Source organism: Oncorhynchus mykiss, chromosome 16, assembly GCF_013265735.2.
Source record: "Oncorhynchus mykiss isolate Arlee chromosome 16, USDA_OmykA_1.1, whole genome shotgun sequence".
Lineage (NCBI taxonomy): Eukaryota > Metazoa > Chordata > Actinopteri > Salmoniformes > Salmonidae > Oncorhynchus > Oncorhynchus mykiss.
In genome coordinates this window covers 40,151,862-40,179,344 of record NC_048580.1, presented here as the reverse complement: position 1 = coordinate 40,179,344, position 27,483 = coordinate 40,151,862, and the positions used below count along the sequence as shown (strand labels likewise).

The 27,483-nt window shown below is 44.6% G+C and overlaps 1 protein-coding gene across 1 annotated transcript; it reads right to left on the bottom strand.

Moving 5' to 3' along the window:
- LOC110491954 (complement C1q-like protein 4) lies at positions 1 to 26,771 on the bottom strand. Its single transcript, XM_021565847.2, has 3 exons — positions 26,291 to 26,771; positions 24,136 to 24,801; positions 1 to 2,535 (listed from the first exon to the last, which is right to left on the bottom strand). Exons 2-3 carry the CDS (start codon positions 24,685 to 24,687, stop codon positions 2,356 to 2,358), a joined length of 732 nt encoding a protein of 243 aa, XP_021421522.1. The 5' UTR covers positions 24,688 to 24,801; positions 26,291 to 26,771; the 3' UTR covers positions 1 to 2,355.
- Between the last annotated feature and the right edge of the window lie 712 nt (positions 26,772 to 27,483).

Below are 27,483 nucleotides of genomic sequence, written 5' to 3'. Positions count from 1 at the left end.
TTTGTGCATATATGTGCTGTTTATTTATCCTGTTAACATAGTTGGCTCCAACACAGTCCCCAGTCCATGTACAGTTGCTGGTGAATGTCATCCCCGGGTATCCAAACCAGACATGTAAGAATAGTGAAGTGAACAGCAGTGTTGTCGTTATAGATATTTTAATAGCAATTCCGTGTACAACTTGGAAGCAACAGCTTGTCAGCCTTTCATCCCAATGGTACAGAGAGTAGAGTAGTGTTTATACACATCAGATGGTTTTACATAATACTAAAAACTCATGTTAGCTCCCAAAGCTAACGCCTCGGGCTTTAGCTCAGTGGGATAACACGATCTTTCATCACACACTCACAATCCGGTTTTAATAACCAGTTCCTCTCACTCCGAATGTGTAATGGGTAGAACTAATGATCTTGGTTATACTATATGTACAGTTCACAATGTAAGTAGAAGAGAGACATGGAATATGCTGTATAATTCAATGTACCAAGTGTTAGTGCACCTATACTGCGCCCAATTTTCCCGATAGCGATGGGATTTGGGTTTACGAGTGTTTTAGAGATGTAACATACCTAAAAACCCCACGCAGAGAAAACGTTCGCTGTCTGTAGTTGAGGCATGTGTCGATACTGATAGGATCGAAAGAAATTCAACGCTGGTTTCGGATCAGCTTTCTCCATTTAAGTCTTACCTTAACGTTTGAATTATTCCACAATTCTGACGACGGATCAGCTCCTAGACAGATATGATCAACTACGGCTGCAAATATCGAGGCGTCTTATTCTAATGCTTACCCTATAATAATGCACTAAATCAAGATTTGGGCACATCATTGAGCACGTTAGGCTACACATCATTAACTATATTGAGACAAATTACAGACAGTACCCTACCAGTAGCAAAATATAACTCAATTGACATAGGCCTATAAGCCTACTGTATCAATATTTTAACGGAGTCATCTGGTTTTAATTTGAATCATATTTTTTATACCTCGCTTGTCTGTATCAATTGCAAAGACAATTGCAACTTTATGTGTAGTGTTTTTACGTTATCTGCGGCTAAACCATGTGATTCTATGTTTAGCGGAGATCGTCTGTGTATAAAGTTACCTGGAGGCCAAAAAGCATCTAACGCCGCACTTGGCTTTCTATGGGCGGTCTGAGGCATGCCATAGATCACAAGCGTTTTCACGTGTAACGTTAATAACGACGGTTTTGGAAAACAGCTTGAAGATTTTTACGATGCTCACACTAAGATTTTAACAATGAATTTATACTTAAGATGATTTTGGGAAGTCGGGCCCTGTACATTTTCTGATATCTTTACTTGTGCACACTCTGAAATGTAAACAGACAGGATGGGTTAAGAAATTCACTTGGTCATGATGATTGCTTCAACACACAACTCTCTCATCACACACCGATAAAACACGTCATTGTAAAACCACATGCTCACCCACTCAGTCCAGTCTTTTGTGTTTGTTGCCATTTCAGTGTGTACTGTATGTGTGTGTATGTTGTGCGTGTGTTTGTATTCTACTCCTCTCCTTCCGTCCTCCCCTAGCCTCATGGTGTGATGGTTATAGAAGGTCAACCATCTGTGCTTAAACAGATGGGTTTGCTATGAATGCTGTCTTCATTTTATTTTGTTATCAGTTCTTGTGTCCTTCCTTGTTTGGTATTTTTATAACTTAAATCACGAAACAATTGATAATTAAAAATAATACTATAACAGTAAAGCAGTTCCGTCCTAGATTATGAACAACAGGGATCACACTGTACTTTGATCTTTTATTTTGAAACGGCAGGGGACTTTTATTTTGAAACAGCAAGGGCTATTATTTTTTTTAAACAGCTAGCTAGGGGATGTGATTGGCAACTATCCGAGTGGTCTTAAACTGAACTGCCCACTGGATTAGAGGGGGGTTAAATGTAGCGAAGTTGAGAACATTGGAAAACTGTGATGGCTCCCGGAGCTAATTCCTTGGCTCTAGCTCAGTGTGCTAACCTGGTATTGATTCAAAACACTCCCGACCTTGGTCCCACTCAAGATGCTGAATGCATGGGTAGGACTGCTTATCTTGGTTAAACTGTATGTCCAACTCACTATGTTAGTAGACGGTACATATGGCATATGCTGTATATCTTTCAATGCAACCTTGTGTACCTATTCTGTACATGTTGTAATATTCATATGTTCACACACAAGGGGTCAATAAACATACTTGGTTATGATTGGCTTAATAACACTCAACACACCCATGAAACACTCCTTAATTTCAAAGACCACACACTCAGTCTATGTCCTTTCATCCTTTCAGTGTGTGTGGGGGGGGGGAGGGACGGTTGATCAGGGTCAGTCGGGGTAAATGAGGAACCCAGAGAAGGTGCTGTATTTGTTGGTGTTTCCTCCATGGACCTTCCCCCCGTCCAGCTGTACACACACTTCGTCCCCCACGTCCAGATGCAGGATCACACTGTTGGATGCGTAGTCGTAGTTCTGGTCCGCATCCTGGGCTATGGCGCTGGCCTTCACCTGTCACACACACGCGTGCACACACAGAGGGGAAGACAGAGGGACAGTTAGGGGAAGGACAGAACAGACAGAGCAAATGGCATGGCTCAAAATACAGTTAAAACCATCGAGGTTCTAGCTTTAAAATAGGCAATTGTAACAGTAACTTAATTCATGCATGTGTGCCTACGTGTCCACATGAGTAAACCCAATTAAATGTTTTAACAAACAAGTAATGATCCACTGCCTGCGGGTCAATACAGACTGAGCTCCTTAACAGCATGCAAATGAGAATCTGTCTGACGCTCAGGCTGGGCCTGACACAGCAGATGAGCTCCAAATGGCACCCTATTCCCTGCACACATTTTGACCACAGTCATACTTGCCTTGATCAAACGCCGTGCACTATAAAGGGAATAGGTTGCCATTTGAGACGCTGACAGCCAGTCAATACCATGCATATTGAGCTCTGCTACTAGCACTAAGCTAGCATCATAAAGCTCGGTTCACCCGAAAGCATCTTAAGGCTAAGTAAATTGTTAGAACCTTGGTAGTAGGTGCATCGTAACATCGCCTAGCTGTTTCCCATCACCATTGTCAATAACGTGGCATGTGAAAACACTCGTAATCTAACGCCTTCCTCAGGCCACTCGTAGAACAGCTAAGGGCGTCGTTGTGATGCTTTTTCTGCCCTTTCCACTTCACTTTATACACAGAAGATCTCCGCTAAACATAGAATCACATCTCTGTCACCACTGATCAACTTCAGAACAAAGTTGACTACAAATACAAAGCTGCCAATGTCTTTCAGTTGATACAAACCAGGGACTTATAAAAAAAATGCTTCAAATTAAAACCGAGATGACTGCATTCAAATATAAATACAGTGGGCTATAGGCCTATTTCAATCATATTGAAATACATTTAATGTTCAATCAAATGTGTTCTATTTTGCTACTTGTAGGTTACTGTCCGTAGGCTAATTATATGTCATGATGTATGGCCTAACATGTGCACAATGATGTGCCAAATCTTTATTCAGTACATTATTATAGGGTAAGGATTAGAATCAGGCCCCCAGTGTCTGGTCTGGAGCGTGAAGTCACGAGCTCTCGCCTACTGTGTAGCAACCTCGCCAGAACAGCCAAACTAAAACATTTTGGAAGGCCGTTTTGGGTTCTAAAATGTGTTTATTATGTTCAAGGTCAATCCGCACAGTAAATGATTTTAAAGTTTGCTACAAATTGAGATATTTAATTAAATAGTCATCCAGAGCGTTGGGCCAGTAACCGAAAGGTTGCTGGATCGAATCCCTGAGTTGACAAGATCAAAATCTGTCGTTCTGCACCTGAGCAAGGCAGTTAACCCACTGTTCCCCGGGCGCCAAAGACGTGAATGTCGATTAAGGCAGCCCCCCCCCCACACCTCTCTGATTCAGAGGGGTTGGGTTAAATGGGTTAAATGCAGAAGACACATTTGAGTAGAAGGCATTCAGTTGTACAACTGACTAGGTATCCCCCTTTCCATTCTGACTACTACATTGTCGTCACACAGGACCACGCGCTGACACAGACACAGACCAATCATGAGCCGACAGGCACGCTCTTTGCAAGTGCACCTAAGGGGGTGTGGTGTGCTCATAAATGTACTCTCTCAGGCAGGAAGAAAATGACTACATTGACCATGATCCTTTGCTACTTACGGCCACTTTCACCATGATCCTTAGCAATCTTTTGGTGCCATTCAGCCCCATTCAGAAATATGGCGCCCTTCAAATTCAAATACTTCTGGTTTCATGCACCATCGGGAGTTTTCCATAGTGTAATGACTTGTCAGTCCTAAGACCCCCCCCCCCCCCCCCCCCCTCCTGTTGGCCAGTTTTATGATGCTCGTAAATACCTTCCCTTGCCAAGCAGTATGGAGGGAGAGACCTTAGTAGAACAAAGTACCTTCTCCCGCCAAAACTCCTACCTCTCCTAAATTTCAGAATCAAGCAACATCTCAATTTTTGAGAATGTGGAAATGGTCAGTGGAGACCAAAAGAACCCTCATGTTGAATTTGTTTTGATGTTGTAACATCATGAAAGACGGTAGAACCAAATACTGTAACTGTATCTGTTTGTCTACACTTCTCAATTATGAGGTTTACATCTGAATGTTGTATAAAATGAATGATTAAGTATCAGAATACTTTTGAGAAAATATAAATGTGATTTTAGTCTTCTAAATGAGAAAATGGTTTTTCATGTAAAGTTTATCAAGTCAGTAACCACTCCCACGTGAGCACAGAGCTTATGCAAAACGTTTGCATTTCTTTCGTTCCTATCAGTATCGACACATTCCTCAAGGACTTGCGAACGTTCCCTCTGCATGGTGTTTTGGGAAACGTATGTTACATCTTCAGCCATTGTAGGAAAGATGCATCGTCAAAACACTCGTAAGCCTAAGTTCCATCGTTATTGAGAAACCGTACCCAGGTCAATAGCTGATGGTGGAAGATACTGTTGCTGTTTCTGGATCTGACTGCCTGACTGGATGACTTCCAAACCCATAGACAACCCGTTGTCCCATGTTAACCTCTTCCTCATCTATTCTACACTAGCCAGTCAACCTTCTGCTTCACTACACATGCCTGAGCACCCCATACACAGCTACAGCAGCTCTTTGATGACCAAAAATAGTGTGTGCGAGGGGGGGGGGGGGGTTAATGGACAATAAAGTACATATTATCTTATATTCACAGTCTTTTTAAAAAAGAGAGGAGTGAGTATATAAGATTTATATCTCAACTCTGTAGTCATATGTCTGTCTGGCATCAGTAGCCTAACTGTCCTTGGCTCTATCAGGCTCCATGTCCAGGCAGCCACGGCTCTGAGCACAGGCCACTCAATCTCTGTCAGCTCTCCAGACAACCGACGCACATCTCCAAGACACCGCACCACGCGACAGGCTCAGAATATGATCTGCAGCTCAACTAACATGACTCTCAATCCCACCTACTGTACTGTGTCATTGGTAACACTTGACTTAAGGCTGAAAGGTATAATAATGCTTTATAAGCACATATGAGCCCTTATGTCCTTCTCCACAACAAGCGGCATTATGATATCTATATGCTAAGCTTAGGAAAAAAGGTGCTATCTAGAACCTTAAAGGGGTCTTCGGCTGTCCCCATAGGAGAACCCTTTGAAGAACCCTTTTTGGTTGCAGGTAGAACCCTTTAGGGTTCCATGTAGAACACTTTCTACAGAAGGTTCTACATGGAACACAAAATGGTTCTCTATGGGGACAGCTGAAGAACCCTTTTGCAACCCTTTTTTCTAAGAGTGTACATACCTGGCTAATCATTAGTAAGTAAGCCTTGTCTGAGCCAGAATGGCCCCTAGGTCCTTACCCCCAATCCATCTCCTTAATGCTGAGTGCCAAAAAGAGAGGCATCGGGTCCCATTTTTAGAGTCTTTATTATGACTCAACCGGGGTTTGAAGCCCAAACCTTCCAATCTCAGGGCAGACACTTACAAGAGAACACTGGTTCTGTATAAGTCCTACTCAACAGAAATTTACCAGATGCTCTCATCCTGAGCAACTTACAGGAGCAATTAGAGTTACGTGCCTTGCTCAAGGACACGATGGACATATTTTTCACCTAGTCAGCTTGGGGATTCAAACCAGCAACCTTTCAGTTACTGGCCGAACACTCTTAACCGCTAGGCTACCGGCAGATCATGCCGGCTTGTTTGTATGCTTTCTGTTGTTGTTGCACCATCTATGCTCAGTGGGCAGTCAGAGGGATAGAATAAAGGAAGGATAGTCCTACAGTGAGCCAGGGGAATGGAGGACGAAAGAAAAAGAACATGACAGAGACGCACCACTTAGAAAAAACATGACAGTAAAAGGATGGCAAAAGAAGACACGTTGGTTGACAGAGAGAGAGAGAGAGAGAGAGAGAGAGAAAGAAATCAGGGAATGAGAGGGGAGGAGTATAGACGTGTGTGGGCTGAGGGACGAGGCAATAGGGAGATGGGTAGTGTGAGGGCCAGACTGAGATCACACCACAAGACAGATGTATAGACAAGACATGCAACATGTCATGATAGCCAGACAAGTGAACAAAGCATTAGAGAGAGAGAAAGAGAATGGGTTTATACCAGGGCTCTCCAACCCTGTTCCTGGAGAGCTACCATCCTGTAGGTTTTTGATCCAACCTTAGTCTAGCGCACCTGATTCTAATAATTAGCTGGTCGATAATCTGAATCAGGTTAGTTACAACTGGGGTTGGAGCGAAAACCTACAGGAGGGTAGCTGCCCAGGGACAGTGTTGGAGAGCCCTGGTCTAAACCCATTCTGTCCCCTCTAGACAATGTCGATGCCTGTTACGAGTTACGTGAAATCAGTACACTAATTAATGAATCACGCTGACGTGATTCCTCCAGGGGATATTTCCCATGTTAACTCCACCTGTATGTGCCTGTGTTCGTGGTAGTTTTCCTTCATTGCTGTTAGGGGACATTATTGTTACGGTGAGTGAATGAGGACCCAAAAGCGAACTAACTTAAACAGAGCTTCTTTAATAACCAAACTGTGGTAGGCTCAGATAGACCGGCAGATTCCGACAGGACAGGACAAGGTTACAGCAAACATGACGATAGTCTGGCTCAGGCATGAAACACAACAAACAAGAATCCGACAAGGACAGGAACAAAAACAGAGAGAGATATAGGGACCTAATCAGAGGGAAAAAGGGAACAGGTGGGAAACGGGGTGAATGGGTAGTTAGGAGGAGACAAGGCACAGCTGGGGGAAAGAGGGGGAGAAAAGGTAACCTAACAACGACCAGCAGAGGGAGACAGGGTGAAGGGAAAGGACAGAAACACACAACATGACAATACATGACAGTACCCCCCCACTCACCGAGCGCCTCCTGGCGCACTCGAGGAGGAAACCTGGCGGCAACGGAGGAAATCCTCGATCAGCGCACGGTCCAGCACGTCCCGAGAGGGAACCCAACTCCTCTCCTCAGGACCGTACCCCTCCCAATCAACGAGGTACTGGTGACCACGGCCCCGAGGACGCATGTCCAAAATCCTGCGGACCCTGTAGATGGGTGCGCCCTCGACAAGGATGGGGGGGGGGGGGGGGAAGACGAGCGGGGGCGCGAAGAACGGGCTTAACACAGGAGACATGGAAGACCGGGTGGACGCGACGAAGATATCGCGGAAGAAGAAGTCGAACTGCGACAGGATTAATGACCCGAGAAATACGGAACGGACCAATGAACCGCGGGGTCAACTTGCGAGAAGCCGTCTTAAGGGGAAGGTTCTGAGTGGAGAGCCAAACTCTCTGACCGCGACAATATCTAGGACTCTTAGTTCTACGCTTATTAGCAGCCCTCACAGTCTGCGTCCTATAACGGCAAAGTGCAGACCTGACCCTCTTCCAGGTGCGCTCGCAACGTTGGACAAAAGCCTGAGCGGAGGGGACGCTGGACTCGGCGAACTGAGATGAGAACAGCGGAGGCTGGTACCCGAGGCTACTCTGAAAAGGAGATAGCCCGGTCGCAGACGAAGGAAGCGAGTTGTGGGCGTATTCTGCCAGGGGAGGGGAGCTGGGGAGCAGGGGAGCTGTTCTGACCAAGACGCAGGGTTGCGAAAAGAAAGACTGCGTAAGATGCGACCAATAGTCTGATTGGCCCGTTCTGCTTGACCGTTAGACTGGGGGTGAAAGCCGGAAGAGAGACTGACGGAAGCCCCAATCAAACGGCAAAACTCCCTCCAAAATTGAGACGTGAATTGCGGACCTCTGTCCGAAACGACGTCTGACGGAAGGCCATGAATTCTGAAAACATTCTCGATGATGATTTGTGCCGTCTCTTTAGCAGAAGGAAGCTTAGCAAGGGGAATGAAATGAGCCGCCTTAGAGAACCTATCGACAACCGTAAGAATAACAGTCTTCCCCGCTGACGAAGGCAGTCCGGTGACAAAATCTAAGGCGATGTGAGACCACGGTCGAGAGGGAATGGGAAGCGGCCTGAGACGGCCGGCAGGAGGAGAGTTACCGGACTTAGTCTGCGCGCAGACCGAACAAGCAGCCACGAAACGACGCGTGTCATGCTCCCAGGTGGGCCACCAAAAACGCTGGCGAATGGAAGCAAGCGTACCCCGAACGCCAGGGTTGCCGGCTAACTTGGCAGAGTGAGCCCACTGAAGAACGGCCAGACGAGTAGGAACGGGAACGAAAAGAAGGTTCCTAGGACAAGCGCGCGGCGACGGAGTGTGAGTGAGCGCTTGCTTTACCTGCCTCTCAATTCCCCAGACAGTCAACCCGACAACACGCCCCTCAGGGAGAATCCCCTCGGGGTCAGTGGAGGCTACTGAAGAACTGAAGAGACGAGATAAAGCATCAGGCTTGGTGTTCTTAGAGCCCGGACGATAAGAAATCACGAACTCGAAACGAGCGAAAAACAGCGCCCAACGCGCCTGACGCGCATTAAGTCGTTTGGCAGAACGGATGTACTCAAGGTTCCTATGGTCAGTCCAAACGACAAAAGGAACGGTCGCCCCCTCCAACCACTGTCGCCATTCGCCTAGGGCTAACCGGATGGCGAGCAGTTCGCGGTTTCCCACATCATAGTTACGTTCCGACGGCGACAGGCGATGAGAAAAATACGCGCATGGGTGGACCTTGTCGTCAGAGAGGGAGCGCTGAGAAAGAATGGCTCCCACGCCCACCTCTGACGCGTCAACCTCGACAACGAACTGTCTAGAGACGTCAGGTGTAACAAGGATAGGAGCGGATGTAAAACGATTCTTGAGGAGATCAAAAGCTCCCTGGGCGGAAACGGACCACTTAAAGCACGTCTTGACAGAAGTAAGGGCTGTGAGAGGAGCTGCCACCTGACCGAAATTACGGATGAAACGACGATAGAAGTTCGCGAAGCCGAGAAAGCGCTGCAGCTCGACGCGTGACTTAGGGGCGGGCCAATCAATGACAGCTTGGACCTTAGCGGGATCCATCTTAATGCCTTCAGCGGAAATAACAGAACCGAGAAATGTGACGGAGGAGGCATGAAAAGTGCACTTCTCAGCCTTCACAAAAAGACAATTCTCTAAAAGGCGCTGGAGGACACGTCGAACGTGCTGAAGATGAATCTGGAGTGACGGTGAAAAAATCAGGATATCGTCAAGGTAAACGAAAACAAAGATGTTCAGCATGTCTCTCAGGACATCATTGACTAATGCCTGAAAGACAGCTGGAGCGTTAGCGAGGCCGAAAGGAAGAACCCGGTATTCAAAGTGCCCTAACGGAGTGTTAAACGCCGTCTTCCACTCGTCCCCCTCCCTGATGCGCACGAGATGGTAAGCGTTACGAAGGTCCAACTTAGTGAAAAACCTGGCTCCCTGCAGGATCTCGAAGGCTGAAGACATAAGAGGAAGCGGATAACGATTCTTAACTGTTATGTCATTCAGCCCTCGATAATCTATGCAGGGGCGCAGAGACCCGTCCTTCTTCTTGACAAAAAAAAACCCCGCTCCGGCGGGAGAGGAGGAGGGAACTATGGTACCGGCGTCAAGAGCTACAGACAAATAATCCTCGAGAGCCTTACGTTCGGGAGCCGACAGAGAGTATAGTCTACCCCGGGGGGGAGTGGTTCCCGGAAGGAGATCAATACTACAATCATACGACCGGTGTGGAGGAAGAGAGGTGGCCCTGGACCGACTGAACACCGTGCGCAGATCGTGATATTCCTCCGGCACCCCTGTCAAATCACCAGGCTCCTCCTGTGAAGAAGAGACAGAGGAAACAGGAGGGATAGCAGACATTAAACATTTCACATGACAAGAGACGTTCCAGGAGAGGATAGAATTACTAGACCAATTAATGGAAGGATTATGACAAACTAGCCAGGGATGGCCCAAAACAACAGGTGTAAAAGGTGAACGAAAAATCAAAAAAGAAATGGTTTCGCTATGATTACCAGAAACAGTGAGGGTTAAAGGTAGCGTCTCACGCTGAATCCTGGGGAGAGAACTACCATCCAGGGCGAACAAGGCCGTGGACTCCCTTAACTGTCTGAGAGGAATGTCATGTTCCCGAGCCCAGGTCTCGTCCATAAAACAGCCCTCCGCCCCAGAGTCTATTAAGGCACTGCAGGAAGCTGACGAACCGGTCCAGCGTAGATGGACCGACAAGGTAGTGCAGGATCTTGAAGGAGAGACAGGAGTAGTAGCGCTCACCAGTAGCCCTCCGCTTACTGATGAGCTCTGGCTTTTACTGGACATGAAGTGACAAAATGACCAGCAGAACCGCAATAGAGACAGAGGCGGTTGGTGATTCTCCGTTCCCTCTCCTTAGTCGAGATGCGGATACCTCCCAGCTGCATAGGCTCAGCTCCCGAGCCGGCAGAGGAAGATGGTAGTGATGCGGAGAGGGGGGCAACGGAGAACGCGAGCTCCTTTCCACGAGCTCGGTGACGAAGATCAACCCGTCGCTCAATGCGAATAGCGAGTTCAATCAAGGAATCCACGCTGGAAGGAACCTCCCGGGAGAGAATCTCATCCTTTACCTCTGCGCGGAGACCCTCCAGAAGACGAGCGAGCAAAGCCGGCTCGTTCCAGCCACTGGAGGCAGCAAGAGTGCGAAACTCAATAGAGTAGTCTGTTATGGATCGATTGCCTTGACATAGGGAAGACAGGGCCCTGGAAGCCTCCTCCCCAAAAACAGATCGATCAAAAACCCGTATCATCTCCTCCTTAAAGTCCTGATACTGGTTAGTACACTCAGCCCTTGCCTCCCAGATTGCCGTGCCCCACTCACGAGCCCGTCCAGTAAGGAGAGATATGACGTAGGCGACACGAGCAGTGCTCCTGGCGTAAGTGTTGGGCTGGAGAGAAAACACAATATCACACTGGGTGAGGAACGAGCGGCATTCAGTGGGCTCCCCAGAGTAACACGGCGGGTTATTGATTCTGGGCTCCGGAGATTCGAAAGCCCTGGAAGTGGCCGGTGGATCGAGGCGGAGATGGTGAACCTGTTCTGTGAGGTTGGAGACTTGGGTGGCCAGGGTCTCAACGGCATGTCGAGCAGCAGACAATTCCTGCTCGTGTCTGCCTAGCATCGCTCCCTGGATCTCGACGGCTGAGTGGAGAGGATCCGAAGTCGCTGGGTCCATTCTTGGTCGGATTCTTCTGTTACGGTGAGTGAATGAGGACCCAAAAGCGAACTAACTTAAACAGAGCTTCTTTAATAACCAAACTGTGGTAGGCTCAGATAGACCGGCAGATTCCGACAGGACAGGACAAGGTTACAGCAAACATGACGATAGTCTGGCTCAGGCATGAAACACAACAAACAAGAATCCGACAAGGACAGGAACAAAAACAGAGAGAGAGATATAGGGACCTAATCAGAGGGAAAAAGGGAACAGGTGGGAAACGGGGTGAATGGGTAGTTAGGAGGAGACAAGGCACAGCTGGGGGAAAGAGGGGGAGAAAAGGTAACCTAACAACGACCAGCAGAGGGAGACAGGGTGAAGGGAAAGGACAGAAACACACAACATGACAATACATGACAATTTTATGTGGTTGGAGCTAGAGGTTATGGCGGTGACATAGTGACAGCAGTTTTTCCCCTGCCCTTGCCATCAAAAGTAATAGACATTTGGTATTTAACGTTCTACCACGTTTGCAATAGTAATATGTCCTGCTATACTTCTTAAACACAACATCTCCCCTAACCTCGCATTAACTTTGTGGTGGTGCTATCGTTAATCTATTCATTTGTAGTCCCACGCGGACAATCTGTACATTATTTGGAAATAATGGGAAAAGTGGTAGGGACCTCAATACAATGTGCAATATGGACATACTGTCTTCATTCCCTCTGATTGAAGCTATCCCTGGCTCTTATTCATCTTTAATCCCGTAATCTTTTAATAGATCACCTGAAAGGTCAAGTGATTTCATACGGCCGTGTTAAAATGTCAGGCCCCTGGCCCATTCTGTAATGACCAGCACCTGTATTAACACCAAGTGACATGGATTGCTTCCCAAATGGCATCTTATTCCCTACATAGTGCATTACGTTTGACCAGAGCCCTAGTGGACTCTGGTCAAAAGAAGTGCACTAAATGGGGAATAGGATGCCATTTGGGGCACAAACATGGATATGGTAGAGCTGCTGAAATATAACATAATTAGCCTTCAGAGTACTATAACGAAGGAGGCTCTGGCTCTGCCTATGTACGGTGCCTGACTCTTTGAAGAAGTGATGTAACCTGTATTTGAGAGTTCAAGGCAACCAATAAAAGAGTTCATGATTATGTCATATACATCTCTCAAAATAGAGATCTTTTGATCCTTCACGCCAGAGTAATTAGTAATCAGGTATGTACACAGTAAAGGCCTGTTCACCCGGCTACCATCTAAAAGGCGGAGACAGTAAAGGCCTGTTCACCCGGCTACCATCTAAAAGGCAGAGACAGTAAAGGTGCATCAAAGCTGAGAGCGAGAGACTGATAAACAGCTTCTATCTCCAGGCCATCAGACTGTTAAACAGTCACCACTAGCCGGCCTCTACCCAGCCCAGTACCCTGCCCTGAACCGTAGACACTGCTGCCCTATGTAAATAGAATCTTTGAACCACGGGTCAGTTTAATAATGTTTACATATTGTTTTACCCACTTTAAATTTAAGCTAAGTACACAAAACATTAGCAACACCTGTTCTTTCCATGACATAGACTGATGAGGTGAATCCAGGTGAAAGCTATGATCCCTTATTGATATCACTTGTGAAATTTACTTTAATCAGTGTAGAGGAAGGGGAGGAGACAGGTTAAAGAAGGGTCTGTAAGCTTTAAGGCTGTTCTGAGGGCAAAAGGGGGTGCAACTCAATATGAGGAAAATGTTCTTAATGTTTTGTATACTCAATGTATATACTGTATTCTAGTCATGGCTCATCCTATATAACTACTGCTGTACACACCTTTTCTATTTATACACAGTCCATACTGTCTATACACATCATTATATATATATAATCTGTATATACAGTGCATTTGGAAAGTATTCAGACCCCTTGACTTTTTCCACATGTTGTTACATTACAGTCTTATTCTAAAATGGATTAAATCAAATAAAAACACAAAATAACCCATAATGACATTTTTGCACACTTGAAATTCTTCATTTACATAAGTATTCAGAGCCTTAGCTATGAGTTTGAGATTGACTGAGTTTTTTTGGTAATGGGGTTGCTCCCTATGCACCTGCCAATGTTAATCTATTGAATATATTAGCAGCCAGACAGGAAACAGTGCTAAAGTTTTTTCCCATTGATAACCTGAATGACAATGAACCTGACTCTCGCCCTTAGGACATGAGGGAAAATACATATTGTAAGAGGAAAATCACATTTTTACCACCCGAAAGAAATCCCTCTCTTGAAACATATTGCCGCCTAGTTGAGAAAGATGTACATCATCTCCCGACTAAGAGTAAATAATACAAGGTATTCCACAATATGTCCAAAGCAGAGAAATAATATATTATGGAACTCTTATGGAACTGAAAAATCATTAGAAAACCTGCAGACAAAGGAGGTGCAATAGTGATGGTAAATGCAGTAGACTATGAAAAGGAAATTCTGAGACAACTTAGTGATGATGAATTTTACAAAAGACTCCCAAAGGACCCTATTAATCAATTCAAGTCTCTGATCCATTATAAATTGTCAAACATGTGGAATGAAGGGGAAATTACAAAGACAGAATATGAGTTTATGAAAGTTGACTGCCCAATCACATCTGTCATATACGCTCTACCCAAAATTCACAAGCGCATGACACCACCTATACCAGGCAGGCCCATTGTGAGTAGTAATGTATCTCTGACAGAGAATATCTCTACCTTTGTAGACCATTTTGTGAAACCCTGGACAATCTCCCTCCCCAAGTATACTAGAGACTCTATTGATTTTATACTTTATTTTTTTTACTCAGTGGACCATATACCTGAAAATCATATTCTGTGTACTTTTGATGTTACCAGTCTATGTACTAACATCCCCCATCAGGGCGGTCAAGAGGCCCTCAAGTTCTACCCCTAATGCTCTACCCAGCACCAATTGCATTGTGGACTTGGCTGAACTAGTACTAACCTCCAACTATTTTATCTTCAGAGGAGACTTTTTCCTCCAAACCAAAGGGACAGTGACAGGGAGCACTATGGCTCCTCATTATGCTAACCTATATCTAGGAATGTTTGAAAAACAGGTGATGTTGAATCCAGACCTCAACCCATTTCTCTTCAATATTATCCTAATTTGGAGATGTTTGGATGACATTTTCGTGATCTATACTGTCACCCAGGAAGAACTTTTGGAATTCCATGCTTATCTACACTCTATGAATGAACACCTTCACGTCACCATTAACTATGACCTATCACAAATCAGTCTTCTTGATGTGATGGTTATTAAGGACAAAACCACCCTCTATACAGATCTCTATAGGGGAAAGGGGGATACCTAGTCAGTTGTACAACTGAATGTCTTCAACTGAAATGTGTCTTCCGCATTTAACCCAACCCCTCTGAATCAGAGAGGTGCGGGGGGGGGCTGCCTTAATCGACATCCACGTCTTCGGGCGCCCGGGGAACAGTGGGTTAACTGCATTGCTCAGGTGCAGAACGACCGATTTTTACCTTGTCTGCTCGGTGATTCCATCCAGCAACCTTTCGGTTACTGGCCCAACGCTCTAACCACTAGGAAATACCGTCCTTAGAGGTGACATCTTTCATCCACGTCCACTTATTAAAAGTCTCCCAATAAGTCAATTCAGTCATATCAGAAGAATATGCAGCTCTGATGCTGCTTATTAGAAACAGACCACGGACTTCACACAAAGGTTTAAGCAAAGGGGGTACAAAGACAATTGGGTAAAACATGCCAATGATCGTTTTGAAAGCCTTCAACCAAAAGTCAAAGAAAAAGCAGAGCATGTACCATCATGCATTACCCAATTCTCACCATTGGGTAAGGCATTGGAGGACATTATCAGGAAGCACTGGTACATTATTGATACGAAACACATTTTTAAATATCCCCAACGTATGGTTTTTAAAAGACCTCCAAACGTGAGAGATATTGTGGTTGAATCTGATTACCCACCAGAGAAGGTTCCGGAAGGTAATTACAAATGTGGCCAGTGTTCTCAATGCAGCTTACCCACCCCCACACAGGAGAACGATTTAAGATCAAGGGCCTGATTACCACCAATGTTATTTACATGTTGAAATGTCCTTGTGGTCTGTCTTACATAGGGAAAACCCATAGAAGCCTTAAGACACAGATCAGTGAGCACCGCAGCAACATACGGACAGGTGAGACAAAACATCCGGTTGCTGTTCATTTTGTACAAGCTGGACACCCAATTAGTTCTCTGAGATACTTTGGAATAGAAATAGTCAAGATGTTACGCAGGGGAGGGGACATTGAGAGAAAACTTCATCAAAGGGATTCTTTCTGGATCCACAGGCTGAACACACTGTCTCCTCTTGGCCATAACGAGGAGTTTGACTATAGTTTCAATGTCTAAATTGTGTTTGTTTTTTTATCCTATTTAATATCCTATGTGTATTACTGTAAATATTGATCACATTCCCTGTGTATGATCATATATTTTGATTCATTGAATGTTAATATTGGGAAACTATGTTCTACATTTTCTTTACCTCCTGTTTTTGATGCCTGATGAAGACCTAAGGGTCGAAACTTTGTCCTAAATAAATATCATCTGGGAGCATGAGCAGCAGGGGGCGGCTTTTTACTTTCTGTTGTCCACAAATTAAATTGATTGCGCGTGATTTGGAAAAGCACACACCTGTCTACATAAGGTCACACAGTTGACAATGCATGCCAGAGCAAAAACCAAGCTATGAGGTCAAAGTAATTGTCCGTAGAGCTCCGAGACAGGATTGTGTCGAGGCACAGATCTGGGGAAGGGTACCAAAACATTTTGACAGCATTGAAGGTCCCCAAGAACACAGTGCCCTGCATCATTCTTGAATGGAAGAAGTTTGGAACCACTAAGACTCTTCATAGAGCTGGCCGCCCAGTCAGGGAGGTGACCAAGAACCTAATGGTCACTCTGACAGAGCTTCACTGTGGAGATGGGAGAACCTTCCAGAAGGAAACCATCTCTGCAGCACTCCACCAATCAGGCCTTTATGGTAGAGTGGCCAGACGGAGAAACTAGGTAAAAGGCACGTGAAAACTCGCTTGGATTTTGGGAAAAGAGTCTCTGGTCTGATGAAACCAAGAATGAACTCTTTGGCCTGAATTCCAAGCGTCACGTCTGGAGGAAACCTGACCCGTACCCATACGGTTAAGCACGGTGGTGGCAACATCATGCTGTGTGGATGTTTTTCAGCAGCAAGGACTGGGAGACTAGTAAGTATCGAGGGAAAAATGAACGGAGCAAAGTACAGAGAGATCCTTGATGAAAACCTGCTCCAGAGCGCTCAGGATCTCAGACTGGGGGCGAAGGTTCACTTTCCAACAGGACAACGACCCTAAGCACAGAGCCAGACAACGTAGGAGTGGCTTCGGAACAAGTCTCTGAATGTCCTTGAGTGGCCCAGCAAGAGCCAGTACTTGAACATTATCGAACATCTCTGGAGAGACCTGAAAATAGCTGTGTAGCGACGCTCCCCATCCAACCTTACAGAGCTTGAGAGATTCTGCCGAGAAGAATGGGAGAAAATCCCCAAATACTGGTGTGCCAAGCTTGTAGCATCATAACCTCGATGACTCGAGGCTGTAATCGCTGCCAAAGGTGCTTCAACAAAGTAATGAGTAAAGGATCTGAATACTTATGTAAATGTGATATTTCATTATTACATTTTTTTTATACATTTGCAAACAATTAGGAACACGTGTTTTTGCTTTGTCGTTATGGGGTTTGTTGTGTGGATTGTTGAGGGAAAAAAGCAATTTATCAATTTTAGAATAAGGCTGTAACGTAGCAAAATGTGGAAAATGTCAAGGGGTCTGAATATTTTCAGAATTCACTGTATGTACAGTTCCAGTCAAAAGTTTGGACACACCTACTCATTCAAGGGGTTTTCTTTATTTTTAATAATTTCTACATTGTAGAATAATAGTGAAGACATAAAAACTATGAAATAACACATATGGAATCATGTCGTAACCAAAAAAAAGTGTTAAACAAATCAAAATATATTTTCTATTTTAGATTATTTAAAGTAGCCACCCTTTGCCTTGATGACAGCTTTGCACACACTTGGCATTCTCTCAACCAGCTTCGTGAGGTAGTCACCTGGAATGCATTTAAATTAACAGGTGTGCTTTGTTGAAAGTTAATTTGGTATAATTTCTTTCCTTTTTAATGCGTCCATATTATGACAAGAACAGCTCAAATAAGCAAAGAGAAATGACAATCCATCATTATTTTAAGACATGAAGGTCAGGCAACCCGGAAAATTTCAAGAACTTTGAAGGTTTCATCAAATGCAGTCACAAAAATCATAAACAGCTATGATGAAACTGGCTCTCATGAGGACCGCTACAGGAAAGGAAGACCCAGAGTTGCCTCTGCTGCAGAAGATAAGTTCATTAAAGTTAACTGCACCTCAGATTGCAGCCCAAATAAATGCTTCACAGAGTTCAAGTAACAGACACATCTCAACATCAACTGTTCAGAGGAGACTTGGGGCCAAGAAACACGAGCAATGGATATTTGACCGGTGGAAATCTGTCCTTTGGTCTGATGAATCCAAATTTCAGATTTTTTGTTCCAACCACTGTGTCTTTGTGAGACGCAGAGTAGGTGAACGGATGTGTGGTTCCCACCGTGAAGCATGGAGGAGGAGGTGTGATGGTGTGGAGGTGCTTTGCTGATGACACTGTCAGTGATTTATTTAGAATTCACTTAACCAGCATGGCTACCACAGCATTCAGCAGCGATACACCATCCCATCTGGTTTGCGTCTAGTGGGACTATCATTGGTTTTTCAACAGGACAATGACCCAACACACCTGCAGGCTAGGCAAGGGCTATTTCACCAAGAAGGAGAGTGATGGAGTGCTGCATCAGATGACCTGGCCTCCACAATCAACCGACCTCAACCCAATTGAGGTGGTTTGGGATGACTTTGACCGCAGAGTAAAGGAAAAGCATCCAACAAGTGCTTAGCATATGTGGGAACTCCTTCAAGACTGTTGGAAAAGTATTCCAGGTGACTCCCTCATGAAGCTGGTTGAGAGAATGCCAGTAGTGTGCAAAGCTGTCATCAAGGCAAAGGGTGGCTACTTTGAAGAATCTAATCTTGTTTAACACTTTTTTGGTTACTACATGATGTGTTATTTCATAGTTTTGATGCCTTCACTATTATTCTACAATCTAGAGAATCGTGTAAAGAAAGGAAAACCCTTGAATGATTAGGTGTGTCCAAACTTTTGAATTAAACTGTATATATTTACAAAAATATGTGTGGGGGATTGGAAATGATGCAGACAATTACATTGATGGAAGCTACAATCTATCTGCAATATTAAAGCTGACCTACCTCCTAAAAATGTTTTTTTAAATAAACATCTCAAGGAGGATCAATGGAAACAGGATGCACCTGAGCTCAATTTCGAGTCCTATAGCAAACGGTCTGAAAACTTATGCAAATGAGGTATTTCTGTTTTGAATTTTTTGTACATTTGGAAAAATGTCTCAACTTGTTTTCGCTTCGTAATTATGGGGTAATGTGTAGGTTGATGAGGAAAACAATTCATTTCATCCGTTTTAGAATAAGGCTGTAACATAACAAAATGTGGAAAAAGGGAAAGGGTCTGAATACTTTCCAAATGCACATTTATCTGCAAATCTGTGCACGCAGCCAATAAACTTTGTTTTCATTTGAATTACATATTCAGACCTTGTAGTCTAGACTGTTATTGTATAGGACTGTGAGAAGAAGAGAAACCTTGACATATGGTATCAAAATGTACAATTTAGCCCAAAGTATAATATATTGTAATTGAGATCTTTTGCATATCACAGTAATGCCACTGACATAGTCAACTGTATTTATAAGAAGGTAGCCCATTAGATGTTGTTAGCACTCACCCTCATTCATGTAAAATGCCAACAAAACTCTAGAAAACAATGCAATGCTAAAGTAGCTCGTTTCCCTGTAAAACCCAACCAAGAGTCCTCTTGGGGCAGCTAAAACCTTTTCAATAAATCTTCTATTTCTACTGCTTTCTCCTCACCCCGCTCTCGCTCTCTGCCTGCCTGTCTTGTCTTGCCATGTGCAGCAGAGAGAGAGAGAGAGAGTCCCCTCTCTAAAGAGCTACTTTTCTATTGGCTTCGCTCTAATAGGTCAGTATATCACAGCCAATGAATCCTGTCAGTTTTATTACCACTGGACCAAGGCACTACAGATAAAAACAAGGCTTTGTATACCCTCACATCTCCCTGCTGGTCTCACAGAATAGCTGTGCTTGATCAGTTTGTTACCCTAGCCACACCCAGCCCTCCTTCACCACCACCCCCCTCCTCTCATCCCTCTGGTCCTTCTGTTTTGTGTTTCTCCTTTCATCTACCCTTGTCTGACTCTTTCAACACACACGTTCACACATCCCAGGTTGTATATGAAATGACAGTGCAGCTGCCTCGCTCCCTCCTTTCCAGGACCGTTTACCAGAGACTCTGTGTTGAAAGGGCCAGGCCCAGCCAGACACAGAAAGAGAGACAGCCCCAGGCTCTAGGCTGGCCCCAGGGGCCCCCTTTCTCCTCGCAGCCCCAAGATCAGCTCAGTGTGGCGGCCTCACATGGAGGATCTCACTCCCCCTCTCCTGGCCATCTCCATCCCCCTGTTGCTCTCTCTCTCTCTCTCTCTCTCTGTCCCTCTCTCTCTCTGCTCTGACTCTCTCTTTCTTGCTCCCACACAACCCCCACCTCCACATGAATCTCCTTCATAATCCTACCATGCCTCCCTCACGACTGTTTGTCTCTCTGTCATTTCACCATTACCAGCAAAAATAGCAGACCTACGTAAATAATCCTTTCACATATTGGAGCAATATTTCTACCATAAAAGCCCCTGCACCCAAATATTATGCTTAATACATGCATAAGAAATGATGTTAAAACATCTTACAAAATAATAGACTTATACTTATACTTATACTGCTCCTTCTTTGAATAATTGGGGAAATCAAAAGTGGCCACATGCCAGCGTTTTTAACTTGAGCCTCCCTCCGACTATATGCCTGAGGGAAAAAAGCACCCCTTCACAGTTTGCCCAAAATAATGAGGAGGATGACATATGCTGGGTGTCAATGGGAAGTCACAGCAACACAGCATCACTGTCATCAGCAACATGAGATGCTAATGTAATATTGGCTTGTCACTACGGACGTCTAGCAGAATGACAAGCTGACCTTTACAGAAGACAATCAATCGTTGTTATTTAAATCATCTACGAGAAAACACATTGCTAAGAGCAAATATATGTAGCCTATATTACTTTTGTCTATATCATTACCTTGGTCAAAATGGTTATGTTATGGTAACACAAGATATTACCACTCCAGAGGAGTGGATGAATCAATTAATTAATCTGATGGGTTTTTAAACTTTAACCACCACATACGTACTGTATAGAACCACTACTAACAGCCACATACAGTCGCTTTCTATAACATGTCTAAGATCTAATAAGGTTACGGCCATAGCACCACACACACACACACACACACACACACACACACACACACACACACACACACACACACACACACACACTTACTTAATCAATCTGCCTTAGAGTGGACACTGGACAGACACACAGGGCTTAGCTGCACCTCTAGCTGGCTGGCTGGCTATAGACATGCTTCATGTCCTGTGTGGACTCCGTGACCTGCGTCTCATTTAGAAACAACTACCATACGGACGCTGACCAGAGCACGGAAAATAACTGAGGCATTGATCGATGTCTGGAAACAGAATGTAACTATGTAAATGGTGACTAAGAAGTAGTTTTAATGTAGCACCACCAATGAGAGAAGCTTGATGGCATTTTCTTCCAAGTTTATATTTTTACTTGATTCATTTAATTATCAGTCAGACAAACTCAATGCCCTTGTGGCTATGAAGAAGTCATTTCCACGACTTTGATATTTTGTGTTTATAACCCTTTAACGCCACAGCTATAGACAGACACTGTGGGGCGTGTCCCACATGTCACCTCATTCCCTATAGGACACTACTTGAGCCCTATAGGACACTACTTGAGGACTATAGGCTACAGTCAAAAGTGCATTATAGAGATAATAGGCTGCCATTTGGGGGACACACAACTTTCTCACAAAGTTGCAATACTGCTGCACCTGCGGCAACGGAAGAAGAGGTCCTTTGACTCTGAAGTCAGGAGGAATACAGCATGTTGGACACAGCGGCCATTTTGTAGATACTGTACCATCACTGATAGGGATATAGCCTCAGGCATAGAGCTCTTCTGCCTCAGGTGTTCAGAATGTAATGCACCGTTTGGAGGGTACGAAGAGTTAACATCAGGTAAATGAACGATACGACTTGGACAAGAGACAGCATACGGAATTCAACAGGACATGACTTTATTCTTGGTCAGGCAGCCACCATCTCAATCAGTTTACGTGACAGAGAGGAATATATAGACACAGGTCAGGCATTACTAATCAATGATCATCAACTCGAATTTGAACTCTTACAAGAATCAGACCATGCAGCAAAACAGTAGTGATTCATTTACACCACACTTCTATCTACATACATCTAATCTCTCGCGTGGACAGATGCACGTACCACAACTGGTATCATTGCATTTGTCAACAGACTGGGACGCAACGACTAACAGGGAACATTGTCTTAGTGCGCTGGTTTTTCGTCACTGACCATTTGGACAAATCATGATTTCGCAGGTACTTGCATCTTTCCAATCTCAGAAGAGGAGGGGACATTTGGCCCATAGACTTGCCCGCAACTTGCGGAGAGAGAGAAGGGTTCTTTCTGGTAACTTTTATAACACATCTCCCCACAGGACTTGAGCATCAGACGCAACTAGGCAAGATTTTAGTTCTGGGTTTCCGAGATTAAGTAAGCTAAATACATATCCCGAAAAACTTTTTGGGGAATTGACTAGGCTGCAGTAGAGGTAACTCAAAAAATCATCTTCTTATATTTCATGAACACTGATATTGTGCTGGAGACAATGAATAAGAGGGTAAAAAGTGGTAAACTGTCCCTTTAAACCGATTTCTAATATGAGATCTGATCTCTATATAAACTGTTAAAATAAATGGGGCCTCCTGATGGTTGTGAGATGGACGTGGGTCTCTATGACGTTAAATAATTGAATTGAGTGAAACTATAATTTATGGACAATCAATGGACAATGACGAGAGGAGGGAGAGGCGGGTATGAGTGCAGGATAGGGGGTAGAGAGAGGAGGGTGTAGAGGGTGGTAGAGGGGCATACGGGGGTAGAGCGGAGGCAGAAGTGGGGGGTGGGGGTGGTGTTTCAGGGGATCTAATCTAGGAGTTATGAATGATTTAACAGGGTGATGAGATGACTAGAATGACAATATATCTGATATCGCTAACTGGTAGCCAAATACATTCACTCAGGCTTTGGACACATTTAAAGGACTGAATGGCACACTGCTAAAATAAAGAACGTGGTGACTGTCTGATTTATTCAGATGAAAACATAGCAGTGTTAAAGTCCTCAAATTAAATCCCTGTGATTTATCCCACACCTCTTATTTTCCTCTCCAATTTTTTGTTCCTCTTCCCACCATCAGGCCCTCTATCTTTAATTAGTACCAGGGGAACGAGAGAACAGGGAACGAGGGATGAGTGGATGAGTGGCCTGTCAGTTTCACTTTCATTATTTATTTATCTATCTGACGTGGAAGCTGACTCGTCCGAGTTGTGACAGCCTGTGTCCCAAATGGCACCCTATTCCCTTTATAGTGCACTACTTTTGATCGGGGCAAGGCCCAAAGGGCTCTGGTCAAAAGTAATGCACTATGTAGGGAATAGGGCGCCATTTGGTACACACCCTGAAGGACAGACATTTCTCCAGTGCTCCTTAGCGCTTACATTTAGGAGATATTTAAGTCCTGGAGTATAATACCAAATGGCACCCTATTCCTATGGGCCCTATATAGTGCACTATATAGAGGATAGGGTGCCATTTGGGACACAATCCTGGTGTATTATATCGACTAATTTTACTTTCCTTTGGCGAAGACCGACGGCAGCATACTGCCACTTGTCATTTGGCTACGGCTTATGGGAATACAAATATTAGTAACTGTGATTTGAAAGTGTAAATGGGGTTTTTAAAGCACGACTTCTCTTTAATGAGGGAAAATATTTTCTTAGCTATATTTTGCTGCCGTGTTGCTGCGGCCCGTAGGTACATGGGAATGTGATGTGAATTGAAAGTGACCCATCTAGTATAGCAAAGGTGAAAGTGAGTCAATTAGTGACTCTGAGGTAATGGTCAGTGGAGATGTGTTGCTCGGACAAACACACGCACACGCACACTCTCCATCTCTCCTACCTGTCCGTTCTTCTTCAGGTCGGCCCACATGCTGGTCCCGTCTCCACCCCTCATCAGAACATGGTAGGTGAAGTAGTAAATACCTGGTAGAGGACAGGTGAACTTCCCAGTACTAGGCTCATAGTAGTTCCCTACATTGGTCACCACATCATCAAACTTCAACACCATGATGCCCTCATGCTGTTTCCTTAGCCCTGCATAGAAGGCAATCTTAGGGCTGTAGAAGGAGGGGACGTAACCATTAGGTCCAGGGCCGGGAGGCCCCTGTGGGCCTGGCTTGCCTGGTTCCCCAGGGGGCCCTGGGTCGCCCGGAGGACCAGAGATCCCAGGGACCCCGCGGTACCCCGTTTTCTTCCGCCCAGGGTAGTCCGGTTGGGGGGACACGGCTGTCAGCTCCTGGCCTGGTTGGGCAGTACTATATGGATCACAGACCATTCTGCAGCTCCCCAGCATCTCATAATGGGTCCCCCCTCCGCCACTTCCTGGGTTAGCTCCTCCACCTTTGGCGGTGTGGACCAATAGAGGGATGGCGATCAGGAGGAGTAGGACCATGGTCACGCCCACGGCGGCTCCGATGACACACTTCCAGCGGCTGAGCCGAGAGGCAGCCAGGGTCAGAAAGTCCTCCTTCCCTTTAGACGGAATGCTGCCGGGTGCCAGGGTGGACTATAGAGAGACAGAATATGAAAGAGTGTAAGGGGGGATGGGTGAATGAAAGACTAGAAGGAGTGCATGGAGAGGTTTGGCTGCTGTATGAATATGGTGCTCTCAGACTAGGACCACAGGCAGCCAATAGAGAGGGTCCGTTGAGACACCCTGAGTAGAATGTGGGCGAGAAAAAGGAAGATGGCGGACGGAGAGATCAATGACGAAGGGAAGAGAGGAACAACAGGGGACAGGGGGACGACGAAGGGAAAGGGGTGGCGAAGGAGCTGGATTGAACTAGTTTAAAATCAGTGTTCAGACAACACTGTGTTGTAGTTGATCTGGACAAAGATCTGGCTTGGATTGTGTTGGACAGCTTATAGAAAACATAATTTATTTCATTAAGCCTCTTTCACCCGTTTTTTTCCCCAGTTCTTGTCTTCCAGAGTTCTTCTAGTCTCTGCTTTGAATAAATTCCTTCTCTTTTCTGTGCATCAAACATCAACCAAACCCAGCCCAAGAGAGGGTACAATAGTTAAACTTGTGACATCAGAACTTATCCAGAACTTATCACTGATTCGACATCAGGTGCCAAATTCAGCTAATTATGTACTGTAGTTGGCACGTTTTTTTGTTTGTTTAATAAAGAGTCATTCACAGTCTCTTGTTAATTAAATAGAGCACATCTGCTTTACTTAATGTCCCCCTACGAAGGACTGCATCTCACCTAATAGAGGTGTCTGCACTAAATGTGTCATGGCTGTGAGGGAAAAGATGGGAAGAGAAGGAAAAAATTACGTCGATGGGTTCAGAGTTCCCTTCCTGTCAGAATAATTTTAGTCCTCTGTGTTTAAAGGATGGTAGTGGTATTATAGGGTGTCCTGGTCTAATTGGAGGTTGCCGGGGAGAGAAACCAATAAAATCTTTATTTTGTGATCCAAGGTATATTCCTCTATTCTGGGACGCACAAAGTCTGTGGAAAGATGAAGGAAACAAAATACATTCATATAGTGTTTATATTTCTATATTTCTATTATTTTATATTATCCCATCCAATTAATATAATTATCCAAGCTACAAATCAAACGCTCCTTGAGGTTTGACACTGACCACTCTCATTTAAAACAACTGGTATTTTCTACATGGAGGACAGTGTTAAATTTCTGGTCCTCTTTTCAGATACATGCACAAATAAGCCAATTATTGAAATCGTTTATGAGGTCTTACAAGGTCAAAATTTTACAAAATCTGACAAAATGTAGTTTTATGTTCATCCCAAGCGATCCCTACATATTAACAGCCTTTTTTTAAAGGAATTTAATTCACTTCCAATGATCAAGTAATTTTATTTGTTATATACTTAATCGAATTATTAGTAGTTTATAGGTAGCCTACAGTATTTATATTCGTTTGTATCACTGTTCAGAACATGTCTCACTCTCTCCATGACAAATCTGGGGAACGGACACATCAAATCTAAAAGCATGCACTGCGCCTTATTGTTACTCACTCTCTGTCTTCCTACTGTAATGACACTGGAGTCAAGAAGATATCTCCACCGGGCGTCTTTGAATGGAGTGTATCCAGGTACGAATCCTCCCAGGTGCGATGAGACTCCGCGAACAACTTCGCGCGTCAAATAAATAGCCGAGGGCGCGCGCACTTTTAAGCAGGAGAAGCCCGGGAAGTGAAGAGAAGGAATTTAAAAAATCACTCCTCACCACCACTTCTACGGTAATTCTCCGTTTCGACTGAGATCAGTACAGTGCGGTTACTTATGAAGTCCAACATAGATCTCAATAAATGAGGGAAATAACCAACCCGAAGTTGCTAGAAATGTTTTTTTTTGTCGACCTCGGTAGCTTGTCCAAGTTACTGTTGAGTGTTGAACACGGAGCATCCTTTTGTTTATAAAAACCGAGTTACTTTGAGGAACTGATTTTGTTCCATCTCCAACAAACCGCGTCAAAAAATCTCCCACTCCATCCCTGTGTAGGCAACACCTGTAAGATCTCTCGCTCTCTCTCCCTCTATCTCTTTCTCTCCCCCCCCTCCCCCCCCCCTCTCTCTCTCTATCCTTGTGTTTTTGATTGCAAGCATTTTATTACAATATATAGCCCTTGGCCAATATAGGGGAACATAATGAAATGTCTTTTATATGGAAGCCCATACCCGCCTCCAATTATTCTTTTTTATGTCGATACTATATAAAAATGTCGAGATACTATCTAAAAATGTCAAGATACTAACTTCAAAGTTTGAGATACTTTTGTACATATAGTGTATGTGGACACCCCTTCAAATGAGTGGATTTGGCCATTTCAGCCACACTCCCTTGCTGACAGGTGTATAAAATCGAGCACACAGCCATGCAATCTCCATAGACAAACATTGGCAGTAGAATGGCACGTACTGAATGGCAGGTACTGAAGAGCTCAGTGACTTTCCACGTGGCACCGTCATAGGAGGCCACCTTTACAAGTCAGTTCGTCAAATTTCTGTCCTGCTAGAGTTGCCCCGGTCAACTGTAAGTGCTGTTATTGTGAATTGGAAATGTGTAGGAGCAACAATGGCTCAGCCGTGAAGTGGTAGGCCACACAAGCTCACAGAACGAGTGAGCTTGTGCTGAATGCTGAAGCGCGTAGCGTGCTGAGTGCTGAAGTGCGTAGCGCATAAAAATCGTCTGTCCTTGGTTGCAACACT

Coding starts and splice junctions, on each gene's coding strand:
- LOC110491954 (XM_021565847.2), bottom strand. CDS start 24,687: ATGGTCCTACTCCTCCTGATCGCCATCCCTCTATTGGTCCACACCGCC. Junction 2,536..24,135: donor ACCTGAAGAAGAACGGACAG/GTAGGAGAGATG, acceptor TGTGTGTGACAG/GTGAAGGCCAGCGCCATAGC.